General features: G+C 35.1%; 1 protein-coding gene across 3 annotated transcripts in view; it reads right to left on the bottom strand.

Annotated features, from left to right (window-relative positions):
• Positions 1-5,015: 5,015 nt before the first annotated feature.
• Positions 5,016-23,925, bottom strand: part of Uaca (uveal autoantigen with coiled-coil domains and ankyrin repeats) — a 96,613-nt gene continuing 77,703 nt past the window's right edge. For all 3 annotated transcript variants that reach the window (XM_076851027.2, XM_076851028.2, XM_076851029.2), the window contains exons 12-19: positions 22,794-22,826; positions 22,255-22,353; positions 18,202-18,238; positions 17,318-17,370; positions 12,646-15,372; positions 10,991-11,143; positions 8,629-8,694; positions 5,016-5,733 (exon numbers count right to left, since the gene is read on the bottom strand). In XM_076851027.2, the coding sequence (XP_076707142.2) occupies positions 5,662-5,733; positions 8,629-8,694; positions 10,991-11,143; positions 12,646-15,372; positions 17,318-17,370; positions 18,202-18,238; positions 22,255-22,353; positions 22,794-22,826 (3,240 nt within the window). In that variant the 3' untranslated portion in view covers positions 5,016-5,661. The remainder of the gene's footprint in view (positions 5,734-8,628; positions 8,695-10,990; positions 11,144-12,645; positions 15,373-17,317; positions 17,371-18,201; positions 18,239-22,254; positions 22,354-22,793; positions 22,827-23,925) is intronic.

Here is a 23,925-nt window from a genome sequence, read left to right on the forward strand (position 1 = left end):
ATCACAATTAAATCTTCCTCAAATTCTCTGTTGTCCTGGTAACTGCTCTCTACTTAGAAGGGTGAGATTGCCCAAAAGGGCCTGGAAGGAGAGCAAGAGCTTATTAAGGAATTCTTTCTGATGCTCATAACCACACAAGCCCTGCCAGAGTGGCAGCATGGAGTTGGAGAAAAGCCCTCCTTCAGGTTATCCCAGTTGCTGTGATATACTTGGGGCCCTGCTGCGGTTAAATGGCTACGTACATTATAATAACAAGATTGGCTATGGTACACCACAAATATTGACAATAAATAGTATTTTGGATAATCAGATTATAAATCCTCTTAAACACATTTGACTCTAACAGATATATTTAGACTTGCATGAACGGAGCTGGGGGAATTTTTTTTTTTTTTTAAGTGTCAATTGGTGTGAATGAATAAAGATAGTTTTAAAGGAGCTACACTGCTTAGGGATTAAGGCCAACTGGAACAATTCACTTAAAAAAAAAAAAAAAAAAAGCCTCCAAGCCTAAGAGAATGGCTCGAATTTATTTGATTGTGGCAGATATACTTTAATCATTAGGTCTTGTACTGGTAATCCTGACATAGTTCATCTCTCCATTTGTCCAAAGAAGAATGACTTTTAATTGTGCATAAATAAGATCTTGCAACTCATTGTATTGAGACAATGTTTGCAGCAACAACAAAGAGGGGGAAAATTTAAGTAGTAGTCATTTTTATTTTGGTTTAACAGATTTTTAGCAAGAAGACTCTGAATATGAATCGGCTTCATTTTTAAATCCTGAAGAAAATTTCTAAGCAGCCCATAAGGTGCCACTTCAGTCAGAAGCAATTAAAAAAAGCCTAGAATAGCAAGAAAGAAAATCACAAAATTTGTTTGGACATTGTAGGGAAAAGTTACAAATTACACTAACTCCATTCCCACACCCTATTCAGTCTACTTGCCATTATTCTCTCACATTAACCTTTTCCTAGTTTGGGGGTGGGAATGGGGCAGAACATGGTATAGGTAGTGAAAAAAAGTTTATATTAAGATATTGCTAGTCATGTTGTAGCTCCAACATGGAAAGTATTTCAGCCCCATCAAAGGATGGAGTGGACATTCTCCCCATAGGTCAGGGGTTCTTCTCAGGGTCAGACCCCTGAGGGTCCAGCCTGCCCTTGACCCCTGAGGCATCACTACAAAATGTGAACTCAGCTTCTCCTCTCTGGGTAGGAGAGAAGAAGGCATTTCTCCAGAGAAGATGCTCTCACACTTAGATTTTTTTTTGACAATATATAGCAACCTTGAGATCCTAGAAACAACCTGAAATTTGGTTTCTCAAAGTGTAATACCAACAGAGGAGATACAGCTACTTCAATTTCTTGCAGGTTCCTTTTTTAAAGTGGCCTTCATCCTATTCTCCAAGCCTCTAAGAAAGCTACTTAATGATGCATAAAACTAATTATTATAAAATAAGACTGAATCTGTATGGTAGCTGTTCACAATGTGGAAAATCACACTTTTTCATGGCCTATTTTCTTTTAAAATGTGTGGCCTTTTCCCATCCTTAATGTGTTCTGTATATGTAAAATAAATACTCTTCGCAGCAGGACCCTGGCTCAGAGGCCTTAAAACCTAATAAAAGAGTCCTGTAGCTTAATGGTCCTTAAATGCTCAACATCTTTTTCACTTAATGTAAAATCCATCTGATCTAATAGCTGTGACTGAATTATAGATATATAATTTTTTTCTATTAAATGTTAATCTTCTGAGTTGGCAGAGCAATAGAAGCTCTAAATTATTAAGAAGGCAATAACCTCTCTAAACTCTTTACAGAATTCAGAATATTCCCAGGACTGCTATCAAGGAAAAAAAAATTGCAAACCTGCTTAAAATATAAAATAAAAATCAGGCCTATTAAGTACAACAATTTGATGGCAGATAACAATTATAAGGGACATTGTTTTTATTGATGTTTCCCATTATTTCACTGAGAACATACACACACACACATATAAACATATATACATACATACATGTGACAGTAAACCTCACAAGTCCTGGCTCTTTTTCATTTACATATGACATTTTTGTTACCTTCCCCTTTTGGTTTAATTCATTCATCCCAATGTTTGTTCATGCAGGCATAAATAATGAAAATGCCCTCTAACAGAACAGTGATGCCACATGCCCAATTATGCTAAACACCAGCACTCCCACTGCCCAGGGAGTCTTGTTGGAATGTCATCTCTGCAGCTTGATTTAAAAAAAAAAAAAAAAAATCTGTACAATCAAGACTCACTTGAGCCAAAGGTCAATACAGGTAGTAAGACCAGAAACCATGCTAAAAAGCAGGTTAATATGTACCTAGAGACACTGATCTGCAAGGTTGTTTCAAAACATGAAAAAGAGTTGAATTTCCAACCACAAAGTATTGGATCCAGCTTAGCTGGGGACATCACTGAATGAAATGGGAGTTGAAATGACTATTCTACATTCCATTTTCTATTTAGTGTACAATCTATTTTTTGGTGCAAAATCTCTCTGTCTTATTCATCTGTTGTCCACCCCCCAAATTAACTTATGATATTTAGGGGGCTGAAGTAAGATCTAGATTCTTTTCTTCTCTGCCAACCATATGCTGCTGTATTTTACATGTTCATCACAGGCAATTCCTCTCCAAGCCAGATCTTGCTGTAAGAGTACTGCCATTCCATTATTTTGGTGAACATACATAAAGAAAAAAAATCACCACAAGGTTGCAGAATTCTGGATGAGGAAAGTAAGGAGGCAATAAGTAGTAGTTTTTTTTTGTTGTTGTTGTTGTTGTTGTTTTCCCATCAGGTGAAGCAAAAGTCAAGAGAAGCTCACAACTGTTGAGTCAAATTTGGCATATATGTAAGTGGGTACTGATACAGCATCATGAACCCCAAAAGTTAATTTGAAACTCTTCCCTTTCCGACTTTGAAAAAAGCAAGCCGAAGAACAGGAGCCATTCAGGCAGGTAAGGTTCTTGTTAGAGAAAAGCTGGTAACACTTGGGGGGAAATGCTTTTGTTCTAAAGCCACAAGATTTTTAAAGCAGCAACAAGCCAATGCATTTAGAAAAACAAAAATAAATAAACTGTATAAAATTTGGTTAGGGTCAAGAGAAAAGGTTTTAAATAAAAAGCAAGCCATAAGAAAGACTGTTAGCTTTTTGTTGCTATGGGAAAATGTCTGACATAACCAACTTTAAAAATAGGAAATGTTTATTTGGGCTCATAGTTTCAGTCCATGGTTGCTTGGTCCTGTTGCTTTCTGGCCTGTGGTGAGGTAGCACACCATAGCAGAAGCAGGGCCACAGAGGAAACTGCTTACCTGATAGTAGTCAGAAAGCATAGAGGAGGGAGAAGGGAAAAGGGAGAGAGACCAGAATCCCAGTCTCTTTCCAGGGCATGCCCCAGTGATTTAACTTCCTTCCAGTAGTCACCCCCTCCCCCAAGAGTCCCATCACTTCCCAATAGCACCACAGGCTGGTAGCCAAGCCTCTAGCACATGGGCCTTTATGGAACATTTAAGATTCAAACCATAACAGACTAAGCTAAATTTTAGAACAATGCAGGTATAGCTAGTGATCAAGTCACTATAATTTAAAGTGTTTATTGCATGAATATTTAATTTTAATCAAAACACTGACCCTCAGTCAAAGGGAATTAGCTTTTCTGATGAAGCAGGACTGATAAGAGCGATAAGAGAAACTAAGGATTAAAGGATAAAAGATTGCACTGCAGCAGGAATTCAGTCATTATCCTAGAGGGCACCTGCAACATTGTAGACAATAATTCTCTGAATGTGGCCCTAAATTCAGTTCTCACAGTCTTTCTGAACACTGAATGGCAGAGAGATTAGCACTATCCATTATCTATGTCCTACTTGTTTACTAAATAAAAGGCTTTAGTTATCAGTGTTATAAATGCAATCTCTGCCTTTCACATCAAAAGGTGAGACAACAGGATTAGCTTAAAAGGATTCTAGACAGCTAACTGAAAATGATTACCATTCTGAATTTTGACCTCATTTTCTACTCCAAATATTCAAAGATTGGAAATGAACTAGTTCCAAATTTTTATAAGGAGTGGGTTCAAAACAATACTATACAGAAAATATTTTATTGATGGTTGAAGACAAAATAAAATACACATAAAGTTCCCTTCCTGCCCTATTAAGAAAAATACAACACTGAATTCAAGTATTTAGTCTAGAACTTTGCTCCACTGTTGAGCTTCAATGGTGTCCTAAAAGTCACTAAACAGAACCCAGGATAAAAGACAACAATGTATATAATTAAAGAAATCAGATATTGCTTATGTAAACTATGTGTCTACCTAGAGAATTAAAAATAAATCCAATTCTGATTTTTCACCATTGTTTCTATACTGAAAAAATACAGTGGCTTATTCTTTGGTTTGAGAAGCTATTCTGATGGTCCTTTTTCCCCATTATGCAGAGATGGGATAAACATGTCTGGTTCAGGATAGTGAAAGACTTTGCTAAGGCACATTTTGCAATTAAGGAAAAGTCAGCCAAAATGATCACTTTGTTCAGCTATTTGCTAAATTTTTGGTCTGAATGGTAAATAAAATATTAATAAAAATAACATATAAACTTTCCTTAATGAGATGTAATCAATAAAAACAGTTATATCATTTACTATAAACATGTCCTATTTCATTATTTTCTTGCTCTCTATAAAGTTTACTGTGTTATTGCACTTTTGTCTAACTTAAAATGTCTTTGAAAATCAATTCTCTAATACTAATTTTGTATTTCACATTATTAATGTCATTAATATAATTTTCCTATAAGTATGAAACATCTGGAGGATGCATGAATAATGAGTGCTTGATATAATACAGCAGCAAATGTCAAAGTAACTGCTCAAAAAAAGTCTATAAATTTTTTGACACTTTAAAATCTAGCATATCATTTTTCTCCAAATACTGTGGTAACAAAAGTCACCACAAGTTAAAAAAAAAAATTAAGACATCATTGTAAAGATTATGTAGGAACTTTATTATAAATTCCTGAAATATTTTACCCCTATGTTTAATCTAAATGTAACTTAGCACTACAAAACATTTATGAAAAGAAATTTACTTTAAAAGGCATAAAAATTATTAGCATAAGAAAAATACTGTACCTCCAAAAGAAGTTAAAGTCTCTCATTAAGTTATCTCAATAAAGATAGAACTTGGCCAGCCAAGTTACTATGCATGCCTTAAAACTACATGAGGCTCAGGATCAACTCAAAGATCTTTTTGATACACTTAAAAGTAGTCACCAAACAAATTAATTTCTCTTAAATAAATCTTTAAACAAATATTCCTGCCTAACCCCTCTTCATATGGAACCACTCAGATGGCTCGTATTTTAAGTAGCTCAAAGGTACGTAGTTAGTGCAAGGCAAAGTGTTATGTGGTTTGCAAACTGTAAAATAAACATATATAGAATATAAGAGTGAACTTGATATTGAAAAACTCAGTAACATACTCATCTAAAAAAAAACCCTATTAACGGAACAAAATATATTTTATTTTAATTCCAGTAGCAGAGTCAGGCCCAGAAGAGTCAGAGTTGCACACAGAATGCTCAGCACCAGGAGGAGAAGTCAGACTGGGGCTGCTCAGTGCTAATGCTAGCACACAAGCCCCTGCCGCATCTGAATGATCTGTAGTAAGGCTGCCTGAACATCTTCATCCATGTGACCCTGAGAGAAAGAAACGTTTCATGTCATCATTGTTTACATAGATATCGAAAGTCAAATCCTTTATCCCAGGGCCCAAGAGGTTGTGACTGACCACATGCTAAACCTCACCATGCTAAACCATGCTAACCCTCACCGCTGTGATAGGCTACAGGAAATAATGGAAAAGAAAGAACAGCTCTATTGTGAAAATTTTAAAAAAGTCAATAAGTAGTATGCACTAGTTGATTTTAACATCTATTACAGAAAACAAATGGACAAGCTTCTCACTCTTTTTTAATAATGGCTTTAAATGGTTGGGTAGCTTAAGGTCCAAATGAACAAAGTCAACTACATATTTGTGTTATTGTTGCTGTTGTTGTTGCTGCTGCTGCCACTGCTGAGGATTTTTTTCTTTGTAAATTTTCTAAATAATTGAGGGGAAATAATACTCACATTATGTTTTCATATGAAATGTGATCAGAAAATAAATATCACTTTACAACTTGCTTTTTTATTTAGTGTCATAGACATCTTTCACTAGAGCTACTTAATCAATATTTGTATAATTTCTCTTTGTATTAAATTTCTTTACCTATTCCCCTAAAGATGAAAATACTTTAAATATATTTCCAACCTTTACAGACAAATATCTAGAGAAGAAATTGCTGGGTTGAAGAGCTGATTCATATTTTAATTTTGTGAAGTACTACAAAAGTTCCCTCTTACAGAGATTATAACAATTTATACTTCCATCCATACAGGATATAAATGCCTATTTCCCTCACACTATGGCCAACACTATGGGTTGTCATCTTTTAATATGTACCAATCCCACAGATTAAAAAAAAACAAACAATGCCCTTTGTTCATTTGTATCTCCCTGTTACTGAGTAGGTTGACCATCATTGTACATGCACAGTGACCTTTTTTGGGGGGTGGGGGTAGAGCGCAGGTGGGAGGTACTGGGGATTGAACCTAGGAGTGCTATACCACTGAGCTACATCCCCAATGCTTTTTGAGACAGGGTCTTTCTGGGTTATTCTGGAAGCTGGTCCAGAACTTGAGATCCTCCTGCTTTAGCCTTCCAAGTAGCTGGAATTACAGGTGTATGCCTGATGTGATTTGTATTTTAAAAGAAACACTTTATCCAGGTGTGCTAGTACATGCCTGTAATTGCAGCTATTAGAAGCTGAGGCAGAAGGATCAAATAACACACCCTGCCTCAAAAATAAAATAAAGAGGGAGAAAAAAAAAGCTGAGATTGTAACAAAGTGATAGAGAACCCAGGGTTCAATCCCAGTACTAAAGAAAAGAAAAGGAGAAAGAAGAAAGAAAGAAAAGGAAGAGAAAGAATCAGGGAGAGAAGGAGGGAGGGGAGGAGAGATTTTAAAAAGTAGAAAGAGACTTCATTAAATGAGTCAATATGGTGGGCTTTCAACAATCCTCTACTTCTTTTTTTCTTTTTTCCTTGTTGAAATACTTGAATAGGTTTCAGCACAACACTTCTATTAATATAAAGTTTTGCTTCTGAAATCTGTTTTTATAACAGCAGGATGCTTAAATTTCAAACATTAGCCACAGTTGACTAAACTGAATTCTTAGTTAACTTTATGATGCCAGAAGGCAAGACTATTTCAAATGCCAATTGCTTTTGTTATGTTTCATTAGGACTCAGTAGAAAATAATCTCAAATTTCAGAAATGTAGATTATACTGAGTGGAAAGGCTTGTTAGTTTGTTGCATCTTTCAGTGAGAGCAAGCTCCTCCTCCTTTGACCAATACCAGTGTGCTTCACATCCTCTCTAACACAGATTTTCTATGCTCTTCTACCATTTCCCTCCAAACTTCCCATTCAGGTGTCCACATACAGTTTTTTCTAATAACTACAATAAACTTTGAAATCTCAGGTTATCCTCCATCTACTCAAAAGATGGCAGTATAGATGCCTTTTTTTATTAGACCGTTCATTCTTTTTCAACGACTCCCCCTCCACCTACAGAAACAGTAGGACTTTTGATTTTAGGAATTCGATATTATAAAGGACTTCTCTTTTTATTATTTTATCTAGTTCTCATTTTAAAAGTGGTCTTCATTTGAAATTTCTTCTCAACACTCATTCCCCCCGCCTTTCTAAAAATTTTAACAGTGTGCCCTAACACCCTTCAAATCCAAATAATTCCTAGTATCTCACTTGTCACTCTAACATTTGTCTCTTGTAGTACACACATCTTCCTGAGAAATCTATTCTGAGAATTTTAGAGATGCTGCTCGTGCAGTTTTGGAGATGCTGCTCATACAGAGCATTAAGAATATATTTTAATATGCTAAGTATTCCCTTGATATGATCTAAAAAGAAACAGTGTTCTCAATATACCCCTAAAGAAGAAAATTTGTAAGCTTATGCTTCAATAAATTTAAGGCTCAATAAATATGATAATCTCTTAATAGACCAAGTTTTCTTTACTTATCACTATTCTACGCATGCCCTCTTTGTCCTCTTCATACTTCTCTAGTATTCTCTACATTTCAAAGAAATACTCCTAAGCTACCAAGAAACATATGAAGCCCTTTCCACTCTCCTCTTTCAGCTGACAGCCACGTGTGGATGTCAAGGCTTTATCTCCAGCTAGCAACACTATTAATGTGCTCTGCCATCATATGTTGCCAAACTGTCTAAAAAATGAGTGACAAGCAGATGGAGACAACACTAAATTTAAGTTGTTGTGTTGCCATATAGCTTTGTAAATTTTTCTGGGAGATATGCAAGCCATGATTAAAAGAAACACAATTATTTTTAAATAAGCATATGGGACACAGTTACTTTAAACATCAATTACTTTTACATGAATTTACTTAAAAATAAAAGCTAATTTTCTCTCAAACAATACCCTTTCTAACAGAGCAATATTTCTTCACCTGTGCAGCACTAAGGAGGTGTGTCCGATAAATTGCAATTACTTCTTGGTGCTGTCTGTCGGCATCCTAGAAATATGGAAAGATGGGACATATCAGAATATCAGCATTTACATTTCCAAACATGTGGAGGCTTGTGACAATGCTCTCCTCGGGCCTGATGCTACAAAATAGCAACCTATCAAAGGACTTCTGCTACTCTTCTTAGAACAAACCACCTGGGACCTACCAGACACTGAATTCCATGACGTGAAAGAAGATAAACTTCTCTAATGAATGTGCGAGAATACTCATCATGAAAGCAATACGACTTATCCTAGGTAACATGAATTTACTGTCTTGGTTTACATACACTGCATGAACTTGCCAGACTTATCAACTTGTGCTTTGGATTATTGGCAAAGTTCTCATTTTATCTCCCTGTCACCAACCTGGGTTCCCTACCATGCTTCCAAGACTGAGGTAGCTCTTACCTCACCTCCTTTTAGTTTAAACACTGCGAGTGGCACTTCTTTATTTATAAGTGACTCATCAGCTTGGTTCTTAAAGTCCTCCACAATTTGGCTTCATATATTAGCCTCAAGATTCAGGCAAGGCGTTTTTTTGTTTGTCTGTTTTTTCAATTGCGCTGGGCCATGCCACCTTACACTCCTTCTCCATGGCTTTTCACCCTGTTTCCTTTTCCTAGAAGACCCCCTATTTTCCTTATGCCTACCAAATACCATCTATTTTCTAAGTTCAGGCCAAATACTCTCTTCTTGAAACAGGCTCCCATTCCACCAGTAATTATTCCTTCCTGGGAAACAAGGATGCTTTGAATGTGTCCCCCAAAATTTCTGTGTTAGAAACTTAATTCTTAATGCAACAGTGTGAAGAGTGGGGAATTCTCAGAGGTGATTAGATCATGAGGATTCTACCCTCATTCATGGACTAATGTCACTATCACAGAGTTGGATTACTAGAGTGGGGTCCTGATGAAGAATGAGTTTCACCCACACATGATGCCTTCTGCCCCGCTTTTACACAACAAGAAGGCCCTCATCTGCAGCAGCCTCTTGACCTCGGACTTCCCAACTTCCAAAACCACAGACCATATAAATTACTGTTCATTAGACATTATCCAGTCTGTTATTTACAGTTATAGCAACACAAATAGATGAAGACAGAACCCTGTCCTTCAGAATCTGGTATTACATTCCTAATTCTGTATCTGACATTTCTCATTTAGAGGTTGGAAGACCCCACTGCTTCAGGCCCTATTGTGAGGCATACACATTATAGTAGGGCATGCAGGGGGAACAAACTCTTTACCTCATAGCAGGAAAGAGAGGAAGGGACAGGCTGGGGGTCCCAGTATCCCCTTCAAGGACACACTCCTGATAACTGGAAGACCTCCCACTAGGCCTCACCTATTAAAGTCTTCACCATCTCCCAAAAGCATGGAGCTGGGGACTGTCTTTAACACATGCGCCCCTGGGAGACATTTCAGATCTAAATTATGAGCAATAACTTCTTTCTATTCAAAACCAATTCATAACCAAATCCTACAGAATAGGAAAACATTGGCAACAATTTGCATTTGACTAGGTCATGCTTTACTTTGCATTCAATGTGTACTAGCTCAATTAAAAATGTGAACAAGCTGGATGCAATGAGGCAGGAGAATCACAAGTTCAAAGCCAGCCTCAGCAACTGAGCAAAGCCCCAGACAACTTAGTGAGACCCTGTCTCAAAAAAAAAAAAAAAAAATTAAAAAGGGGCTTCTCATCCTATTTTATGGATGTGGAAGCCAAAGATTAAAGGGAATGTTCCATGCCACTCACTTTTGAGTTGCAGGACTAACACCAGAGCTCCCATCTTTAAGGACTTCTAGATCCAGATACCTTCTTTAAAGTTATAAAGCATAAAAGCATAGGAATTCCTATTTTTGTTCGGAAGGATAGAAGATAATAAAAATCTCCCTTAGGTTAGTAGACCAATATTTTAGAGTACACACTGCATGAGAAAGATGCTAGATTGATAACTGGTCATCCCAAGTTTAAATTCCAGCTCTATGATCCCAAACATGAAGTATTTTAATCTTTGTTTTCTTAAGAATCAAACAGTGGGAATAAAATCTGTTTGAAGAATACTGATAAAGACAAACTTTATATTTAAAATAAGTAAAGTATTTAAGGTAGTTCCTGGCATATATTAGGCACTAAATAAATGATATTATTATGCCCCCAACAGAGGTAATTTGGGGCAAAAATGATTACATTCTTAGATGTGAACACAGCTACAAATCCATTTGCTCTCCAGAAAAGCCTTACACACAAACTAAGACAGACAGCTGCCAGCCAAGGCCTGTATGTCTGGTACTCACAGCCAGCTGCTGCTGCAGGGCCTTCACTTGGTGCTGAAGAGTGTCAATCAGCTGGCTCTGCCTCTTGGTGGGGCTGCCACTTGTGTATGTGAGTTGGGAAAGGCCATTGAGCGCCTGTTTTAGTCTTTCTACATCATTAAGCAATTCAGTTATCTTTTGAAAAAGAGAAAAAAGTCATGGTAGAAACGCATATCATTTACTTATTCTTTATAACAAACATCTTTGTACAGAAATCAATCCTTACTTGAGACATTTATTCTTTTTTTGCCAGAAAAATGAGGTAGAAATATTGCAAAGATCATTATCAACAATATATACAACATATTATTTGCATTTCTTTGATTTAATTCCTCTCAGTAAATTTCTTAGAAAAGTATCAAATTAAAGAATATAACACATCCTAAGATTAAGAATGAACTTAGTCTTGATTTCAAATAATAAAAAAGGATCTATGAAGGTACAGAAACTATCTTCCAGGCAATGTTTGAAACAGAGGCATCTCCATCTGACAAAGTGTAAAAAGTAAAAGAACACAGCTCATGTATTTCTAAAATTAACTTGTGTACCCTGTTCTTTACGGAAGTTGTATTATTAAGACTACTTTGTGTAAAGAAAGAAAAAAAAATAGGGAGGCTCTTTAGAGAAGTGGAAAGAGCATAGACTTTGAAGTCAGACAGACTTGATGTGGAAAGTTTAGCTAATTTCCTTTATTTTTCTGAGCCTTGAAAGGTGAAAAACCTTTCATAGTCAAGAAAATCAATGAGGTCATAAATATATACCTAGTACATGCTCAATAAATGACAACATGTACTATTAAACTATATTCTATCATATTCATAACCACCTTCCAAACAAAGTTAGAGAATTTACATTCTGAATTATATGGAAAGATGTGCCAGAATTTGTACTTATACCTCTCTAGTGAGGAGTGCTGGGTCTGAATCTGCTTTTACTCATTGCTAGTTCCTAGCAGCTGCCATATAGAAGGCACTTAAATAATGACTTGTTGATTAGATAAAACTGTAGTCAATCTTCATCTCATGTCCACAGCAGAAATTATGTGACTACCAGTTTCAAAATATTGTTGAATACCTATTCTGTAAATTGTACCATGAGATTGAAAGAGAAGAAAGAAAATTAAGTTATAAACCCTGCTCTTCAAAACTGGTTGGAAAGATTAGTCACACAATTTTCTAATGCAAATGTTTTAAATGCATGGAAAAGCCAAAACAAAATATGAGTTCTGGAAGATGAACCCTTTACTGAAGCCTAGAGTGGACAGGATAGGCTTTAGGAAGGAGAATAAGGGGCTAAAGAATGTACAGTATTCAACTCAATAAGAAAGAAGGGGCACTACATACTGGCCCCACTGAATTCTGACTATTCCTCTAGGAAGCCAGTGAATCACAGTAATTTTTCAACTCTTGGCTGTACTATCCAAGGAACATTAGGAAAAATGCTTTTGATTTTTGTGTTTTTTTTTTTTTCAATTCAGGATCTTCTGCACATCAATAGTCATAACAAAAAGGGGGCACTTATTTAATAACTTTGTCAGCTTGTCTGTGGAATACTATGGTTAAAAAAATCCCATTCTATTCTGGCCTTCCTGCTCTGGGGTTTTCAGTGCATAGCCACACAGACTATACTGTGCCTACCTTATTATCTTTTGCTTCAATTTGTTTAGCAGATTCTTGAATTCTTCTCTGTAACTCTGTGATTGTTGTTAAGGACTTATCACATCGTTCCTTCTGATCCTTGATTTCTTGCTCAATGCTGAAATGTACTAAATCCTTTTCATCTTTCTTCTTTTTGGCATGCAAAACCTCTTCACATACTTCATCATACTTTCTATTGAGATTGGCCAGTTTTTCATTTAAATTGGAAATCTGAGTCTCCAAATCACTTTTTGTTGCTTTATATTTAGACAAATCAACTACCTCTCTTGTCTCTAATTTCTTTAATGCTTGTTTAGTGTTCTGAACCTCGGTCTGGAGTTTAGAGACTTCTTCAGTTTTGTTTTGGCTTTCTTCTTCCTTTTTTCTCAAGCTAATTTTCATGATTCCAACCTCTTTCTCAAATGCTTCCTTAATCTGCAAATGCTCCACCAGGGGTACTGAAGAGTTCTTTTGATTCTCCAACAGCTGATGCAGTTTGGTCACCGTCTGTTGTTCTTTCTCAAAACACCTTTGCTTATTCTTCAGTTCTTCCTTTAAATTCTCAATTGTGCCATTAAGAGACTTTTTCAGAGCCTCAACCTGTTCCAATGGAACATGCTGTTTTTGCAAAAGATTTTGTGCTGCAAGGATCTCCGAACCCTGTCTGGCATTTTCTTCCATGAGTTTCTCTTTCTCCTTCTTTACTTCAGTGTATTTCTGTGACAGGTCTTTTAACTCTTTGTTTAGCTCTTCTGTTTTTCTGCTTAATGCTCTTTCGGTTTCACGGGAATTCACCATTAGAGCACTCTTATCCTTTAACTCTTTCTGAAGGGCGAAAATCTCCTTTTTTAACTTGTCATTCTCTAGCTTGCTTTTCTTGGCCTCTTCTTCTCTGACAGTACACTTCTGTGTCTGCTCTAATAGCTGTTCTTTTAGTTCTTTCTCTGCCGCTTTGAATTTTCGCTCACACTCTTCGAAGCTGATAATTGGGGCATATTTTAGCTTGATGCATTCTTGTATTGTATCAAGTTCCTTCTTCTGGGCTTTAATTTCAGCATGCAGTGTCGCAATCTCTTCCTGGCCTTGGTTGTACTTGGTCAGGATCGCAGTATTAGTGTCCTGCTCCTTCTTTAGGCTCTGGCTCATAACACGCATCCTTCCCTCATGTTCTTCCAGGCTGATGTACTCAGCTTTTATTTGATTCTGAGTGTTTTCCAGGTTTCTTTTTAAAATTTCATTCTCATCCTTTATTTTTATGAATTCTTGATTTATACCCTCAAAGCTTTTCTTCACATCAAATAATTCTCTGTTAGTTTTATCTAAAGAGTTATTCAAGGCAGTCTTAATCTCTTCGTGGGTTTTGGCTGGTACATACTGGCTACTCAGAGTCTTTTTCAAACTCGTGTTTTCAGACATGAGTGCATGAATTTTCTCTTGGTCTTCACCACATTTTTTATTAAGTTCAGATTGCTGTTTTTTAAGTTCAACAATATTGGATTTCAGAGCCATTATCTCTTTTTCGTGTTTCTCAGGAGGTATAAACACAGTTTCCAGGTGGCTAACATTCTTACTTAATCTGTCATTTTCCATCAGCAATTTCTCTGTCTCCAACTTCTTCTCTATATATTTTTGTGTTACATCTGAAAGCTTTTTATTCAAATCATCAATATTTATATCATGTGACTTTTTCATTTCTTCACTTACCTTTAAAGGAACATAATGATTTTTCATTTCAGTTGTTAGATTATGTACTTGCTGGTTGAGGAGCTTCTTATCCAGAGAAACTTTTTCAACTTCCTTGTGTAGTGCCTGGTTTTTCAGTGTTAGCTCAGTGATCTTCTTTCCAAGCTCTCCTGACTTTTGTTCTAACCTGCTCTTGAGCTGCTCATGTTCCTCTGGTCTCACATGTTGGGCGAACTTGGCCCTAATGTTCTCAAGTTCTCTCTTCAGCTGTCTAATTTCGCTAAGTGATTTTTCATATTCTCTTTCCATCTCTGCCAGTTTTTTTGCTTTCTCACTCACTTCATTTGATAATAAGCTCTTCATATTTTCAAATTTTTCTGTTGGAATGGAAAGGGCCATCTTTGCTAACAATTCTTTTAACTGGCATTCCATCTCCATGACCTTTCTTCCTTTCTTCTCTCGTTCCATTTCACACATACTAAATTCCTTCTGCAATCGCTTATTTTCTTCTATCAACCTACCTTCATCCCTCTTAAACTGTTCTACTAACATCTCATTTTGTTTGATTTGGTTTCTTAACTTTCCCACTTCTGCAGATGCGCCTTCATATTTTGCTTTCATGTCTTTCAGCTGATCCTTCAGTTCTTCCATTACTCTGTGATTCCCTGTGGCTGCTTCACTGGTTAGGTGCTCTTTAAGGGCAAGAAAATGGGTCTGCATTTGTTTCACTTTACCTTCTGACTCATACATTCTCTTCTGCACATCTTTTAATGCATCTTCTAATTGCTTTATCTGTTCATCTGAGTCCTCCTTGACCCTTTCACATTCTAATGCTAAGGCTTTGCACTCTGCCACCTTGTGAGCCAGTTCATTTTGGAGCTTGAGTCGATCTTGCTTTGCTGAATCACAGAAGGTTCGCATTGCTTCTAACTCTTTCTTTAAAATTTCATTTTCAGAGTATGAGGTTTGACTGGGTAAAGATAGCTCCAGTGGTCTTAACATAGATCTGCTTTGCATATGAGCTGGCATACCTGGGGAAGTACACTGAAAAGGAAAACAAGGCATCAATCACAAAAGTCTAAAGAAGACAAAGACTTCCTACTTGCCAAACTGTACAAAAGGCTGCACATCATCAGGAGTCAAAGGATTTTTCAGAGTAAGTAGGTATGTTGAGGACTAAAAATCACATCACTGATTTCTACGGCAAGAAAAGCAATTTTGAATATGATTTTTTTTTAACATACTCAAAATATTTTGGGAGTTCTGTATGCTTGAATCTATTTCTGACAGAATAAGGAAGAAAAATAGCTGTGGTCTCTGGGCTCTATTTTCTCTTTCTTTCCCCATTCATAATTCCTACCTATAAAACAAAAATATAAATTTTATCAAAAAATATTTACCTCTATGTTTTATGATATATGATGTACTAAGAATTACAAATTATTTAGCAGATGCTGTTTTTTTTGGGGGGGGGGGTACTTGAGGGTTGAACCCAGAGGTACTTAACCACTGAACTATATCTCCAGCCCTTTTTATGTATTTATTTTTTATTTTGAGACATGGTCTTGTTAAGTTGCTTAGGGCCTCATTAAGTTGATAAGGATGGCCTTAAACTCATCATCCTCCTATCTCAGTTTTCTGAGTTGACAGAATTAGAGGTAAAAGCCACAGTGCTTGGCTTACATATTATTTATCTTCTAATAAGACATATGACTTCTGAGTACCCTTACTGTTAACTCTGAAATAATGTTATTTAAATTTTAAAAATACCACCAAAATAAACCCAGCTAGTATAAGAGCTGTCAAAAGAATGTCAACTCACAAAAAAGGAAACGCATTTTCTTAGGAAGATAAATTAGAATATAGCACACAATAGTCATATAAAATTTGAAGGGTACCTTGTTCCCTCTCTTAAGTGCTGACAAAAAGAGGAAGTATAATTAAACTTCTGAGTGAAATAGTCCAAATACCAGAACATGCAATCATGAAGGACTAAATTTAGCTATTTTTATTTTCTCAATACAGCCTATTACAATAAAGGCTCTTTACAAGTACTAATTCATTGATAAAAGCCATGTGTCATGAGCACATCCTATTATATTATTTTAATGGGCAGTTAAATGAAAACTGTCTTCTTCTGAAACAAGAGAAAGAAAATTGACAACATGGAATAATTTCCTAGCCTGGATCTGCTGCCAAATTATCCTTTATCAATTATCTTTAGACTCATGGCTATTTTAATTGCCCCCAAAATTACACACACAGCTTCACAACTTATATGCCTATGTTATTAAAATCACATACTTACCTAATCTTAAATACTGGTAAGTTGATAACCATTCCTTCCACTTAGACGCTTAGAATTTCCCACCTTAAAGAGGCTTTACACTTTACCTAGGTCTACTCACTCTGACTGCACAAAAGAAGGTGTATAAAAGCCTTTACAGCCCAAATATACATCAGTTCTACAGGCTATAGAAGGTGCTAGAAATACAAACCTTAAACGTACTGGAAAATAAGGACCTGAAGCAGATAGATAAATAAGTAGTAAGAAAAAAGGCCAATACTCTAACTCTTGGAAGCTTGCTTTACTTAGAGGTGAATTTCCAAAACATAGAATGTATATTTAATCGAAAGGATACATTTCAAAGCCAAAACAATTTATTTCAAAATTAGTCATATCTGTTTTCCCCCTTCCATGGGAAAATGTGAAGAGTTAACTGCTATAATAACAGAGGCTCATTAACAAAGACAATGAAACTGTAATTCAAATCTTGTTTAAGCCAATACTACCACAAACACTCTAGAGGGCACCACAAACAGCATTCTCTGCTTTGATTAAACTCAAGAAAGCAAGACCCAACTTTGATAATGAAATCTTTACTTAATGCATGAAGATTTAATAAATATATACATAGGACTGTTTTCTCTTTTTTAAAAGATACAAATATTTTCTTAAAATGTTTTTTAAATAAAAAAACAATATTACCTGTGAGTCTGTCATATACATTTGACCTTGTTTAAGAAGCACATCTTCTTTTCCTAAATAAATCCAAATAAATTGCACCTTAAATATCTATACCAAAGTAGGCTAAATATTCATTTAGTATCACTCCCTCACTTATTATCCCATCAAAAGAAGCAGGAAGTACAATAAAATTATTTTTGTTCTAAAATCTCTATTTTCTTATTATTTCTACTAAATATAAAGGAATTATGTAAGGTCTATAGTAAGCTGTTTTTTAGAAATATGAAAGATGGTTAAACAGGCTACGTAATTAGTATAAAATATACAGTCAAAATAAAAATATGTTCTCTGAGATTCATAGGATAAGTATTATCATTATACTAAATGAAGAGTTTAATATTCACTAGGAAGAAAAAAAATAGATTTTCTAGAGAATGTGTAAAACTGAAGAGTAAACGAAGTGAAGACTATGCACAGTCCTAAAATAATTAATAAATAAGTAATTATTTATGAAACTTGTAATTACAAAATGCTTATCTGAGTTGAGATTGATTTCTCCAAATCAGAAAACTGTGTTTGTTTTTATTTCCATGGAAAAGCCAACTATTCCAAGAAAAATGTCTACTGATCAAAAAGGCAAATGTGGTAATTCATATAATGTACAATTTAAAACTACAGGTGGCAAAGGAAAACAGGGCCTCAGTGACTCTCAGAGTTTATGGTAGCGGTCATGGCATTTATTTGAACCTCTTCCTATTCTACTTGCTGAAGTGTAACACACAGGTGGGTGTATAAAGTTTAACAGCAGGAGTATTATGTACAATCAGACAATAAATAGGTATAAATATTCTTTTTCGCTTGAACTGGGAGAACCATAATAACAAAGCCAATATTTTTATACTCACGGTTACTGAAATGACTTCCTGATCCTAAATGATCACTCTGAAATCAGAAGCATAAATTAAAACACTGTGTGAATGCTGCTTCATTTTCTTGAAAGTTCTAGTTTAGCGCTAAATGATCCAGTCATTAAAACCACATTTTCTACATTCCTTTTTTCTCCTGAGTATTATTCTATTTGATCCCACAAAAAGACACAGCACTAACAACAATTAGATCAGCTGGGAATAAACAACTTCACTAAGCATTTAAAATCAGTTAAGTGTTTCAAGGAAAAACTTTATTGCTCTATAGAAAAAAAAAAAAGTGAGCCCCAAACAAACTGAAACAACTTTCAATATCTAGTATTTGCCCCTGCTTTACCTCAAAAGGAAAGAAGTACCCCGTTTGCATCCAGGACTCATTTTACTTTACCACTGTTGGGAGCAGAAACCCTACCTCAGTGACTATGAAATATTAGTGTAATCCTTTCCTTTGGAATTTATAGAATATTGATTACTTTTGAAAGCAAAAGGAGACAGAGAGCAGGAAATGAAACTGTGGCAAAGACCTACTCACAAAGGTAGTAATAAACCTGTCAATGTATGAGTTAGGAAAAGGAATACAATAAACACTTCAGATACTTTAAATTAAAATACCCTTGGTTTGCTCCTTTTCTCAAGTAAGGAAAATACAAAGAATCTAATATATAAACTAAAGTATTACACTTCAAGAATAAGTGTATGCAGATGAAGTTCTGGGAGTATTAGTAGCAAAAGCTACACATCAAATTTTTACATTAAGTTACTATGATAAAAAGTCTAGAGTTTCATAGCTAAATTAATGCCACCTCCATTAAACCTTAATGCTCTAAATGTGTGAAAAATATCTCTAAGCTTACTTAAGTTCTTCATTCCATGCAATATTTAATATCAGAGTTTGTAAAAACCTAAATAGGCTTGTATGTGGATGTAAGGGATCGAGGTTATGCACACAAGGAATTAAAAAAACCTTAATTTGGTTTTGTTATCTTTATTTCTCAAATGAGAACAAATGCATGGATTATAAAATTATACTTATTCTAAAATATTCATATTTCCATGTATTTTTTCTATAAATGTAAGGGAAATACCTTCATATTAAGTATTACACATAACTCACAGTAATGCTATTCACAGTTTAAGAAGTTTTTAAACATATGAGATGATACAGTAATGGATATTTAAATTGTTTCTTGGTGTCCATGAGGATTGGTTCAGGACCCCACAGATGCCAAAATCTATAGATGCTCAAGTCTCTTATAGAAAATGGTACAGTATGTGCATTTAACTTCTATCCATATCTTCCATATAATTTAAATCATCTCTATATTACTTACAATACCTAACTCAAGAAAAATGCTATGGAAATAGTTGTTATTTAGGAATATTAACAAGAAAAGTATGTGTTCAGTAAAGATTCAGTAAAGATGCAATTTTAAAAATATTTTCAATCTGCAGTTTACTTAATCCATGGATGCAAAAATCATGAAAGCCTGATTTTACTGAAAGTTTTTATTTTATTTATTTTATTCTTAGATTTTAATGACTGCTTTCATAAATACTGGGTCATATATAAATAGGTCCTGCAATTTTCTTCTTGAAAGTAAAAAATCATTCCTAGCATGAAAATTAATCAAAATTAATTTGTAACAACTAAGGAAACTAGCCCCATTTTATTGAAAGAAGGGTTACAAAATGGAATGTACAATATGACTCAAGCTGTTAAATGAGTATGTGAAAAACAAATAATGCACAAAGTACTACAAAGATATTGGTCAGGTACTAAAAGCACAAAGATGACAGGTGTCTCTATTTTCTGCTTTTAGTTTGACTATATTTTCTAATTTAAAAATGCATATTGGTTTTGTGATAAGAAAAATAAGGTAACTTTTCTACAGATTATTATGACCTTATTGAAAGTTACAAACCTGACAAACTAGAGTTTCTCTACAGAAAACAACTTATTCCTGAGACATGCAGAGTAGAAGAAAAGTAAGGTAAAAACGGTACCCAAATTACAGGTGCCAGACTTTGATGATTACTTCAAAGGCCCTGTTTATACACCTGTATTTTCTCATTCAAGTTATTCTAAGTGCAAAACTAGCATGTGAGTTAAGATCCCTGGATTCAAGTTTCGGCTCTGCTACTTCCTATTTGTGAAGTCCCTCACTGGGTAAAACCGCTCTGCTCTTCAGCTTCTTCACTTATCAAGTGCAGATAATAATAAAACATATCACACAGGGTTGATGTGTTCATTAATGCACATACACTGCACAAAGCAGAATATGATTTGTTCTATGAAAATGTTGACTATGACTAGATTTCACAACCTTAAAAAGAAGTCTTCAAATACGACTAGATTTCATAACCTTTCAAATGTGAAAAAGAAATCCCTACAGTTAGATTATTCTTATGTTTTAGCTTATAGAACTGTTTCTGAACACTCTTTAGAATGCAGCCATAAATAAAACACTTTTGTTCTATTTTTATAAATGTATGAAGGCCTAACTCAGCTGCCTGAGTACACCAGCATTAAGTGCCCACTACAATAATTTCTGCCCACATATACTCTGTAATCACAACCCACGTCAAGATACAGAGTATGTAGAGCAGTCCAGGAGCTTCTTCATGCACCACTCTGGCCTATAACCCTTTCACCAAAGGGTGGCCTCTATTAAATATCCAACAGCACTGATCTGTTTATCTGCTTTTAGATTTCATAGAAATAGAACTGTGCAGTATGTACTCTTTGTTCAGATTGCTTTCATGAAACATTACATCTGTGAAAGTCATCCATGCTTTACATTCTTTTTTCATAGCTGCACACATACTATTTTTATTTATAAAGAAAACAATTTACTTTGCATGTCCCTCAAAATATGCTGAAACTTAACTTAGGTGGTACCAGAGGTGGAGCCTTTTGGAAAGTGATTAAGTCACAAGGGCTTTGCCTTCATGAATGAATTAGTGCCTTATAGAAGAGCTACCCGGAACTAGCTTAGCCCCCTTTTTGCCCTTTCACCTTCTGCCAAAGGAGAACACAGTTTTGTATACTTCCACCACATGAGGATGCAGCCAGGAGGCCCTCACCAGACAGCAAATGAGGGCACCTTGATCTGGGATTTCCCAGCCCTCATAAATGTGAGAAATAAACTTTTGTTCTTTATAAAGTACCCAGTCTTGGGCACTTTGTTACAGCAGCACAAGTGAATTAAGACACACTTTTAAAGTATTGTGGAATTATATTTCCCAGTAAGAATTAGATTCATTCTCAATCAGCCACTTTTTTCAGCAATCCCTAATGATGAATGACATTATACAATATATAATATGGCATTACAGTTAAAAGTTGGAGAGAGGTTCCCCTTAATGTAGCAAGAGCAAGGAGTGACAAGAAGCAAGTGTGAGAGAGGCTTTAAGTGTTGGTAACATTCTGTTTCTTGATCTGGGTGTGTTTAAATTGAAAATTTATTAACTTGCACACTTTAAGTGTGTACTTTTAAAATGTCTATTATATTTCAATAAAAGTTAAAAATATGACCTTGAAGAAACTAAAAACTTACTGATTCAACCAAATGAGTATATGATGTCAGCTTTATTAATATACCATTCTCACCAAGATGTTCTAATTAGACCATATGCACACAGTTCTTCCTGAGACAACCCTGGTCATACTGCTTTTCATTTATATGATTATTAATCTTGCCACTATAATCACTGAAAATTTACAGGTAAAAACATGAAGTTTAGAAAAGGTACAAATAAGCAAGTAAGAAGGTTGGGGAAAAAAATCTGGACTGGAGCTAAGTGTCAACAGCATGCTAGTCAACTGTAATGACCCCACCTAACCGTTACAACTCTCTGAAGAAAGGCAAGATAGTCCTAATTTTTCCAAAGAGGCAAAAATCTCAGAGATTTTAAACAAAATCCTTAGGTCACACAATAACAAAGAGTTATAACCCAAATTCAAGTCTGATGCCAAGCCCCTTACTATTACTACCTACTATGAATTATAAGAAATAAATAAGTTTTCTATACCTCAAGATATTTAAATCTATTTTTCAGAGTCTCAATAGTTCTTAAGCTTTCTTCATGTTGCTTTTCTTTAGCTGCCAAGAGGGACTTCAGCTTTTCTCTCTGAAAAGCAAGGAATAAATACAGAGTAAAATCACCCTGTGCATGAAATAGGAATTCCTTTGAGAACTGGAGTTAATGAATTCTCTAACCTGGTGGAATTTATTAGTAGAATTAATAACATATGCTAATAAATTAATAAATATGCTAATAAATCATGCAATATATACAAATATTATAAAAAATTCAAATCTCTGTTATTTAAATCTTAGTATGTTCATCCTTTATAATGTTTAGAATTTTTCATCATGTCATGATAAGTTCCACAGAAAACAATATTCAAAACAATTTTAAGTCATACATAGGTTTTTCTTTCCGTTTAAGCAATAACTAGAAATAGAATCTTGTTTTTCATCTCAATTTAGGACTTAAACCTTTACTACAATATTATCTTCAAATTTACAAAACACTTTATATGTTTAAAATAAAATTTAGCATCCTACCTCACTTTCCAGATCATCAGCAACCATTACTTCCTAAATTTAAGAAAAAGAAATGTATTTTAATTCTTGAAAGTTTATCTCAAAAGATAAGAGAGTGGCAAATATATTTTTAAAAGACTGGTAAATGTTTTTAAGATTGGAGACAAAGATGTGAGAAGAAAATGGTAAGTGCTACCATGTCTGCTGTAGTTCATTCTTCTTACCGACTTCAGAAGCACTTTTTTGATTCAAGTCAAAAGAAACTTCCCAAGTCTATCTGCTCTTCCTCCTCATATCTTCTGCCTATGGCTGCTTCTTCAATCCCCTGGCCTCTACTATAGTTCAATCCTTTGCTATTATCATACACCTAAATTATTGATAATGGCCTTCTTTTTTGGTATGAGCTTCCTTATTGTAAAATGTCACATACACACAAAATAAGTCCATTTTCAATACTTTAAGTATTATTTAGAGGACAATAAGTGAACATCTGTACCACTATCTTTCTATATTTATAGTAAAGGAATGTATATCTTCTATAATTCCAAAGTTCAGAATTAATTTTATATGCTAAATCAAAATTGCTAATTTATTTTTCTGTTAAAAGCTACTATGTCATGAGTTGTCCTATGGGAAGTTCTCATGGCAAGAAATGAGGACCCTTTAACAAGCATCACGTCAGTCAGCTTCAGAGCAGATCCTTTAGCCCTTCAGATACTGCAGCTTAGTTGACTGCCTGACTTCAACATGAGGGACCTGGAGCCAGAACCAACCCTGCTCTTCAAGCTTCTAAGTTGAGGGTAACACATTACACATTAATAAACACCTAATACACCTTGTGTATATGAAATTATCTTTATTTTATCCTCTTGTTTGATTATTTGACTGGCGATAGAATTTTAGCATGAAATTTATTTTCTTCAAAATTCTGAAGGTATCCTCTACTGTCTTCCCATTTTCAATGTTACAGTTGAGATTCAGAGTCATTTTGATTTCTGATACTTGAACATGCTACCTGACTCTTTTAGGGAGTGGGGGGAGACAGTTGTTGGTAGGATCTTCTTCGCCTCAATTCTCTGAAGCTTCACAACAATTGCTAGTTTCATCAATGGTGGGTCCTCTCTATGTGGAAAAGCATGTCTTTCATTTCTGG

Source organism: Callospermophilus lateralis, chromosome 3, assembly GCF_048772815.1.
Source record: "Callospermophilus lateralis isolate mCalLat2 chromosome 3, mCalLat2.hap1, whole genome shotgun sequence".
Classification (NCBI taxonomy): Eukaryota; Metazoa; Chordata; class Mammalia; order Rodentia; family Sciuridae; genus Callospermophilus; species Callospermophilus lateralis.